We start from the raw sequence: 9,692 nt of genomic DNA, 5'->3' as shown, positions 1-9,692 counted from the left end.
AGAAAAAAAATCTAATTTTGTGAGATATTAATGACTTAAATGATTCTAAAACAAATTCATAAATTAAGGCAATATGTTTCATGTCTAATTGGCCTTTTGTCATTCTCAGCTCTCTGTGAACTTTGTATTTATTTGTTTTTTTTATTTTGTGGCTGTCACTAAGGGTAAATCAACTGTGCTGTGAATTAGTTTGGTAAATTGCAGGAAATTGGCATTTATCAACATTCACTTGAGTACAAAAAAAATCAGTGATACTGAAACTTTGTGAATTTATCAGGAATTTGTTTTGTTCAATTTTGCCCAAAGCATCTTCTACCTATTGTGATTAGTGGACTGTAGGTTTTGATGCAGAAGTAATCAGACCTCTTTAGGACAGGGAGGCATGGTTTATTGGAAGGCCACTTATTTACAATACATTCCTTTTGATTCATAGATCCAGATCTTACAGTCTTTTGCCATCTCCAATCATGCCTTAAGTTAAAAAAAAATTAAAATAGGCAAATCAGTTATAAACATAGAAGTTAATATAGCCACATGAGCATAATGTGCCAGTATGTAGCAACCATTATGAATGTAACAGTAATCAGCAATAAACATCTAGTCTAAATAGAATAAAACAGAATGAGATGCTAAATCAATTTATTTGTAATCGTCAAGCAGTACTTTTCTCAAATCTACTGTGAAATAAAGAGTCAGATAAGAGATGGATACTAGACAGGAGAGCTAATAGTATCTGATTTTTAATGAGAGTCTCTGTTTGATTTAGGATGTAGGATTTCAACCCCCATTGCTCCATTCTGCTTGCTTCAGCCTGGAATAAGAAGGAGAAAAGAAAGTGGGTTAGAAGCACTAACAACAAAATACGTGCCTACACCATGTAGGGTTTAACAATGAAATTAAACATTAGTAACATTATGTACAATGTGTGATGTATTTTGATGTCACATGGTAAAAGAATCTCACCAACCTTTTAGTTGACTGTGGTGGTTCCACCATCAGATGCATGGATCAGGAGAGGAGGAGAAATAGAGCATATTAGTAATCAACCAAATATATTCATTTGACTGAATTTATAGAAACTGAAAATTTATTAAAGAATTTATATAAACTTGGGATTTTGCTGTAACAAAGAACTGACAATGTTAAATTACTTGTCCTTATAGATATAAGATCCACCTAAGATCTCATGTAGTTTCATTGCAATGGTGATAAGTCATTAGGATGTAATGTATACCCTGAACTTTTATACTACATTGTGGCTTGTTATATCTGGTTAATCTTATTCAAAAACATTTTTAATAGTGCTGCTTTTGGTAATTAGATGCTAAACCTGTTTTCTGGGGAAACAACTTGTGTTAACCACTACACCTGCTAACCAGTGGTTAGTGGTTAGCATGGTCGCCTCACAGCAAGAAGGTTCTGGGTTCAAACCCAGCGGCCAGCGATGGCCTTTCTGTGTGGAGTTTGCATGTTCTCCCTGTGTCTGCGTGGGTTTCCTCCGGGTGCTCCGGTTTCCCCCACAGTCCAAAGACATGCAGTTAGGTTAACGTGGGGTGGCCTTGGGCTGAAGTGCCCTTGAGCAAGGCACCTAACCCCTGACTGCTCCCCGGGTGCTCTAGTGTGGCTGCCCACTGCTCTGGGTGTGTGCGTGCACGTGTGTTCACTGCTTCAGATGGGTTAAGTGCAGAGGATGAATTTCACTGTGCTTGAAGTGTGCATGTGACAAATAAAGGTTTCTTCTTCTTAAACTTGATGGTTTACTTTGGGGTTTGGAAGGAAAATGATGGAAATGTGTGTTCCAATTGTAGTAAATGATGGGAGAAAGGTGGAAGGTGGGCTCTGGTCATCGTGAATGGTGGGAGAATGTTGGAAAGTGGGCTCTAGTTGTAGTGAATGATTGGAGAATGGTGGAAGGTGGGCTCTGGTCATTGTGAATGATGGGAGAATGTTGGAAGGTAGGCTCTAGGTGTAGCGAATGGTGGGAGAATGGTGGAAGGTGGGGTCTGGTCATCATGAATTATGGGATAATGGTGGAAGGTGTGCTCTGGTCAGCGTGAATGATGGGATAATGGTGGAAAGTGCACTGTAGTTGTAGTGGATGATGGGAGAATGGTGGAAGGTGGGCTCTAGTTGTAGTGAATGATGGGAGAATGGTGGAAGGTGGGCTCTATAGTTATAGTGAATGATGGGAGAATGGTGGAAAGTGAGCTTTGGTTGTCTTGAATGATGGGCAAATGTTGGAAGGTGGGCTCTGGTTGTCATGAATGATGGGATAATGGTGGAAGGAGCGCTCTGGTCAGCGTGAATGATGGGATAATGGTGGAAGGTGCGCTGTAGTTGTAGTGGATGATGGGAGAATGGTGGAAGGTGGGCTCTAGTAGTGAATGATGGGAGAATGGTGGAAGGTGGGCTCTGGTTGTAGTGAATGGTGGGAGAATGGTGGAAAGTGGGCTCTATAGTTATAGTGAATGATGGGAGAATGGTGGAAGGTAGGTTCTGGTTATAGTGAATGGTGGGAGAATGGTGGAAGGTGGGCTTTGGTTGTCTTGAATGATGGGAAAATGTTGAAAGGTGGGCTCTGGTTATCATGAATGATGGGAGAATGGTGGAAGGTGGGCTCTGTTTGTAGTGAATGGTGGGAGAATGGTGGAAGGTGGGCTCTATTTGTAGTGAATGGTGGGAGAATGGTGGAAGGTCAGTTCTAGTTGTAGTGAATGGTGAGAGAATAGTGGAAGGTGGCTTACAATTTTATTGAATGGTTGGAGAAAGCTGGAATAGTGGGTTCCATTTAAGGTTAATAGTGGGGTAATAGTGGAAAGGTGGCTGCCAGTCCTAATATACAACTATGACATTGTGAATCTGTTTCACATCAGTTATTAGAGCTAATGATGCCTCTCGTGTGAGGCATCATTATGACCTACATAACTGAAAGTCTTTCATAGATAGTGTGTTGGTCTCTCATTATCATATTATACTTCCATTCGTGCTATCACCTAATAGTGACTTGCCATGACTTAACTGAAGCTAATTACAGTTATGAGCTGCTGAGATTTGGAAACCCACCATTGCCGCAATCCAGAGGACCGCGTGTCAGAGTTCCCTCGATCTGCTTGCCGTTCTTATCCACACACCAGCAATAGCCAGTGCTGTGCCAGCACTGCTTGGGTTTGAAGTTGCCCTCCTCATCGCACTGTGGCTGATAGAAGCCTGGTTTGATGTCCTTAGCGTCGAGCTTACACTTAGTCTCAAGCACGGCAGCTACAGAGGAAAGGAGGAAAGCAAATATAAACAGAGAGACCTGGGTTTGTGTTTTTGTATAAGATATTTATTTCAATATGCTATTACTTCATGCTGCTAAGAAATATCTAACTTTTATTATTAGATAGCATTTTTATTATAAAATGAATCTAAGGTTCTGCTACTTGTACATTATGATCCAAAAGTCTGATGTCATAACCAAGAACTGTTGGCAATTTAAGAAGTTCTACAAGAATTTTATAAGAATACCAAATCTGAAACTGAAACATGTTTTTCTTTCCGAAGCTGGAAACAATATAAATGTTCAACAATGTCCGAAAAATAAACAACAACTTTTTTTGCCTCATAGTAGTAAAAGCTGATAATTTCTAAATTGTTGAATTTGCTAAATAAAAATAGATCCTGATAGTGAACTCAGATTTCTGGACCCTATAGAGAGTGTGTGTGAGAAGAAACTGTTTCCTACCAGGAAGTTCAGTGGTCTTGGCCTCCTCCTCAAGCTTGTCCACACTGATCTCAGTGAGCAGAGGCATGCTGTTCATGGGCACCATCGCCTTCCGAGGAAACGTTCTGGGGCCTTCTGAAAACAAAAATTTGCTTAGTTAATGTGTTCATAATTTACTGCTCATACAAGTTTACATCTTTTTTGTTTTATGAAAAAACACCCTCTTAATATTAGTCAAATAGTTTTCTTATGATATAACTGTTTAATTAATAAGCTTGTAGTCTACAGTGTTTCCGAGCTGGCTTAGTGGTTAGTGTGTCCGCCTCTCGATTGGGAGATCACAAGTTCTACTTGTGGTCGGGTAATACCAAAGACCATCATAAAAATGGTACTTGCTGCCATCTGGCAAGGCATGCTACAATACAGATGTGAGTGGGGAGTCAAACTATCATGGTTACCAGAGAACTAGCCCCCACTGTAACCTTAGCTGTATAGGCGAGAGGCCAAGAGCTACAGAAGCGGAGATTGGCGCCACCCAATGTGTCTAAGGGCCTAGTTAGTACTGGGGCTGGGAGACTGCCTGGGAAGACCAGGTTCTGGCAAGGGAAGGACTTTGACTTTTTTTGATACAGCGTTTCACTTCTGCTTCATTATCTTCCTCTAGTGACATCACTCTTGACTCAGGGCCAATTTATGCTGACAACCCAGTCCTCGCAGATGGCGTCTGCGAAGCCCCCCCCCCTTCGCAGACGCTCTGCGCGCACCTCCCAAAAATTGTGACCACCGCAGACAGCCTCGCAGACAGCATCGCAGACAAGAGGGCTCTGATTGGTCCACTCTACATCTGCTGTACACGCACTTCCGCTTCCCTACTTCCCTGGTTTGGTTTGTTTTCACGACCGGCATTTTTAAAAACACGAACGAAGATGGAGCAGCACGAAGAGCGGTTGATTGAGGAAGTACGTATAGTACATCTATACGACTCCAGTTCTAGTCATTATAACTCGATCAAAGTGCAGACTCGTCCAGTCGCCATTGTTGTTGGTGTTGAATGACCTGTTGCTCAGTAACCGGAGGATAAACACTCCACTAACCACACCCACGAACTACTCCTAGCGATTTCGCGACTTCGCGCTCCCTGGCGTTGTGGCGGTGAATAACATCGCGTACGCCTATACACGCCTATACTCCCCGCACAACGATAAATTACAACTGTCTGCGAAAGCCTTGTCGCAAGAGTATGCAGAGGCCTTCACTCTCCTTCTTTCTTTTACCCCCCCCCATATATGTCCTCTGGTCATATTTAGATAATCAGTAACATACTGCTGTGGAAATTCAATCAAATGAGTGTGAAAGACATTTTAAGCACATGGGATGATCTAATGTAAGGGGGATTTTAATTTTGTTTGTGTTATCATCTGATGCATCATTGTTCTTTTTATAACAGTAAGTGTTTTGTACTGTACCATCCACAAGGCCACTTCCCTCCTTCTGGGTTGAGAAGCTGGATGACTGCAGTCTCTGAAAAAAGGGGAACACAGTTTCTTAATTACAATCAAAAAAGACAGTGTAATTCATATATATATATATATATATATATATATATATATATATATATATATATATATAAAACATTTATTTTAAAATTCTGGACTAATAGTCCAGGGAAGATCCCAAGTGCTGTGTTTCTCATTCTGTCACTCAGATCTCACCGTGAGTGGTATACGCTGCTTTGGGCCATTCTCATTAAGGGCCATCATCATTGGCATGTTGGTCTTGGAGGTTGCCATCATTTTAGGAGCAACTATGGAAACATTGAGAAACAGTAAATCATGATTAAGTGCACTTGAATAATTAGAGTCAAATAAAACATCTTCCCAACTTTCCTTTTTGTTATTTATTCATGTTCCCCTCTACCTCACTACAAGATATCTTGTCTACCTGTTACTTCAAATCTTGTTTTCATCTTTGTTTTAATACTTATTTGCATTTCAACCTGCGTAGTTTGATCCTGCTCTTTCACTTCCTCATTCTCTCAGTCTTTTGTCGCTTTCTGTCCATCATACCTGTTAGCATGCGAGTGAGCTCCTTCTTCAGGGTGTCCTGACCCTGCTGCAGAGCTTGGAGATGATCCTTCTGTCCCACGACATAGTAGGCCGTGAAGGCCTGACCAGCCAGCAGGAGACATGCCAGCACGGTCAGACCGGCCACCTTCAGTGCTTTACCATTGTCTTTCCTGTCAGAGAAGAAAAAGACAAATGAGAGCCAACTTTGACATTTGACAAATATATATATTTTTCTATTTTATCATTGATTATTCATCATTTTTATTTCATGAGTTATAGTACTTGGTCTGTCTCTTACACACATGTATAAAAAAAAGTAAAACAAAGTCTGCAATGATCATTAGTAAAATAAATCAGTAAAAACAAACTGGCAGTTCTGTTTGAATATATTAATTTAATATTATGAATTTATCATAAACACTAACCAATACGGAAATTAATATAAAATATGCAGTTGATGAAATGTTATGTAATTATGACACATTTTAATTCAATAGTTGCATGACCAAAAACTGGAATATGACACAAATGTGATTAAACTCACACCAAGAAGATTTGATTCAAACCTCTTGCGATATAGATTATTTTCTTCAGATTGCAGCAAGACTCCACAGGCAAATTAATTCACTTGGGGGAATTCCATGTAATTATAATTATATACATATGTGTGTGTGTGTGTGTGTGTGTGTGTGTGTGTGTGTGTGTGTAAAATTAAGGAATTATACTAATAATTAATTAGTATAATCTACTATATATATATATATATATATATATATATATATATATATATATATATATATATATAATGTTAGATAAGTGGAATAGCTTCAAATAAAAGACAGAAACAAATAAGCATTATAGCGACTCGTCTGAATCTGACCAATCACAAATATCCCCGACGTCTGACGTCACAAGTCACTGGGTAGAACTGGATTCCTTTTGATTCCAGTGAAGCAGCAAACTTGCACACAGACATTCAACCTAATATACTACAAATAATTTATTTATGAAAGTTTATATATATTTTTTGTGTGCCTTTTTGGACCAAAAGTGTGGCTGAGTAAACAGAGCTCTGTTAGTAAACTGCACTGTGCTGCTGAAAATGAAATAAAGTAAATAAGTCAGTAAATTATATTTTATTATAAATTTTATTCTGGAACCTACAGGCTGATTGATATATCAATAAAATGCATGACTCAATTGCAATCTAGAGTCTTGACAATACAGACTTAATAGCACACTTAATTTTGATTATCTTTAAATAATACTAACATAATAGTTATTATTATAGCAATTATTATAATAACTAGTGTGTGTGTGAAGTCTCACCGATCGCGCTGGACCACAGTCTCGGAGCTGGAGGCTCTCTCGAGCAGGGCATCATTTGGCTCCTCCATCCTCTCAGGTGTGTGTCTGTGTCTCTCTCTGTGCTGGGTTTATTTCTCTCTGCTGAAGACTGAAACTAAATGAACACACTGCAGCCCTAGAAACAGACTTTAACCAGTGGGGCGGCACTGCGATTTCTGCCCCCCTCCTCCTTTTTTCTCTTTTTTTATTTATTCTCAGCTAATGGAAAGTCCCAGATTCAGAAGGTGAGGAGGAGCAGTGAGCGCACACACGCACACACACTAGCGCACTTCTGCACTAACATCTCGAGCACCATACTATACTGTCAGTGTATTCAGGAGGTAGGAGTGACGCGCTGCTGGTCACAATGAGTCGTGAATCGATTCCTGAATGTTTTGATTCAGAAACAGAAAGTGCTGTACAGGTCAAACACTATCAATCTGCATTCAAACGTGAAAGAGTGATCCTTAAAATCCATTTATTTCCTTCAAATTAGGCACAAAATCACCTCTCTGACAGGAGGTCTACAATTTTATGATTGACTATTTATTTATTTAATCTATTTATCTATCTATTTAGGCAGCACGGTGGTGTAGTGGTTAGCGCTGTTGCCTCACAGCAAAAAGGTCCGGGTTCGAGCCCCGTGGCCGGCGAGGGCCTTTCTGTGCGGAGTTTGCATGTTGTCCGCGTGGGTTTCCTCCGGGTGCTCCGGTTTCCCCCACAGTCCAAAGACATGCAGGTTAGGTTAACTGGTGACTCTAAATTGACCGTAGGTGTGAAAGTGAGTGTGAATGGTTGTCTGTGTCTATGTGTCAGCCCTGTGATGACCTGGCGACTTGTCCAGGGTGTACCCCGCCTTTCGCCCGTAGTCAGCTGGGATAGGCTCCAGCTTGCCTGCGACCCTGTAGAACAGGATAAAGCGGCTAGAGATAATGAGATGAGATCTATCTATTTATTTATTTGTTTGCTTGGCTAATGGAAGCCATGGCCTAGTGGTGAGAGAAACAGTTTTGAGACCAAAAGGTTGCTGGTTTGATTCCCTTGACCGGCTGAAATGCCCTTGAGTAAGGCACAGAACCACCAACTGCTCCCTGGGCGCGCTGTATGTTGCTCTGGATAAGTGCATCTGCTAAATGGCTGTAATGTGTGCTTGAAAGTTTGTGAACCCTTTAGAATTTTCTATATTTCTGCATAAATATGACTTAAAACATCATCAGATTTTCACACAAGTCCTAAAAGTAGATAAAGAGAACCCAGTTAAACAAATGAGACAAAAATATTATACTTGGTCATTTATTTATTGAGGAAAATGATCCAATATTACATATCTGTGATTGGCAAAAGTATGTGAACCTCTAGGATTAGCAGTTAATTTGAAGGTGAAATTAGAGTCAGGTGTTTTCAATCAATGGGATGACAATCAGGTGTGAGTGGGCACCCTGTTTTATTTAAAGAACAGGGATCTATCAAAGTCTGATCTTCACAACACATGTTTGTGGAAGTGTATCATGACACGAACAAAGGAGATTTCTGAGGACCTCAGAAAAAGTGTTGTTGATGCTCATCAGGCTGGAAAAGGTAACAAAACCATCTCTAAAGAGTTTGGACTCCACCCATCCACAGTCAGACAGATTGTGTACAAATGGAGGAAATTCAAGACCATTGTTACCCTCCCCAGGAGTGGTCGACCAACAAAGATCACCCCAAGAGCAAGGCGTGTAATAGTCGGTGAGGTCACAAAGGACCCCAGGGTAACTTCTAAGCAACTGAAGGCTTCTCTCACATTGGCTAATGTTAATGTTCATGAGCCCACCATCAGGAGAACACTGAACAACAATGGTGTGCATGGCAGGGTTGCAAGGAGAAAGTCACTGCTCTCCAAAAAGAACATTGCTACTCATCTGCAGTTTGCTAATGATCACGTGGACAAGCCAGAAGGCTATTGGAAAAATGTTTTGTGGATGGATGAGACCAAAATAGAACTTTTTGGTTTAAATGAGAAGCGTTATGTTTGGAGAAAGCAAAACACTGCATTCCAGCATAAGAACCTTATCCCATCTGTGAAACATGGTGGTGTGTATATATATATATATATATATATATATATATATATATATATATATATATATATATATATATATACACACACACAAAGTTTCTGCATTATATCTTAAATTTTAATGGTGGCTCAATCAAATCGAAGATTACAAAAGTAATTTATTTATTTTCTTTTTGTCCATTTTATGTATATTCTAGTTAGTACTATATCATCAGTTGTTCATTTATATTTATTTAGTTTATTTACATTTGTTGCTGTGTGTACAAATTGTAAACTCTATTGTTATTATATAGTTCATATAAAATTTTAGTCCTTTGCATTTCTGTAATAAAGCTCACTGTGATGGCTTCTTGTTTAATGTATGATTTATATAATTTTATTTTCTTTTATTTCGTGTATGTGTATATTAAGTTTTAGAAAAATTAGACGTGTTCTTGGGCAGCTCTGTATTTGTATACAGTATATTGTACAGAACTACAGATTCATGCAGGTTAGGCTAATTAGTGGGTCTAAATTG

General features: G+C 39.5%; 1 protein-coding gene across 2 annotated transcripts; it reads right to left on the bottom strand.

Annotated features, from left to right (window-relative positions):
* Nucleotides 1–366: 366 nt before the first annotated feature.
* Nucleotides 367–7,276, bottom strand: cd74a (CD74 molecule, major histocompatibility complex, class II invariant chain a). 2 transcript variants are annotated; one of them, XM_060915202.1, is made up of 7 exons: nucleotides 7,099–7,276; nucleotides 5,770–5,939; nucleotides 5,416–5,507; nucleotides 5,170–5,224; nucleotides 3,725–3,838; nucleotides 3,064–3,258; nucleotides 367–978 (listed from the first exon to the last, which is right to left on the bottom strand). In XM_060915202.1, exons 1-7 carry the CDS (start codon nucleotides 7,164–7,166, stop codon nucleotides 971–973), a joined length of 702 nt encoding a protein of 233 aa, XP_060771185.1. In that variant the 5' UTR covers nucleotides 7,167–7,276; the 3' UTR covers nucleotides 367–970. The 2 variants fall into 2 exon arrangements, with proteins under 2 accessions (XP_060771185.1, XP_060771186.1); XM_060915203.1 differs by having other exon boundaries at nucleotides 3,725–3,835.
* Nucleotides 7,277–9,692: the final 2,416 nt, after the last annotated feature.

This window comes from Neoarius graeffei, chromosome 2 (assembly GCF_027579695.1).
Source record: "Neoarius graeffei isolate fNeoGra1 chromosome 2, fNeoGra1.pri, whole genome shotgun sequence".
NCBI classification, from domain to species: Eukaryota; Metazoa; Chordata; class Actinopteri; order Siluriformes; family Ariidae; genus Neoarius; species Neoarius graeffei.
Note: the sequence above shows the minus strand (reverse complement) of the source record. Positions and strands in the feature narration are given on the sequence as shown.

Coding starts and splice junctions, on each gene's coding strand:
- cd74a (XM_060915202.1), bottom strand. CDS start 7,166: ATGGAGGAGCCAAATGATGCCCTGCTCGAGAGAGCCTCCAGCTCCGAG. Junction 5,940..7,098: donor ACTGTGGTCCAGCGCGATCG/GTGAGACTTCAC, acceptor CTTCTCTGACAG/GAAAGACAATGGTAAAGCAC. Junction 5,225..5,415: donor AGCAGCGTATACCACTCACG/GTGAGATCTGAG, acceptor CCCTTTTTTCAG/AGACTGCAGTCATCCAGCTT.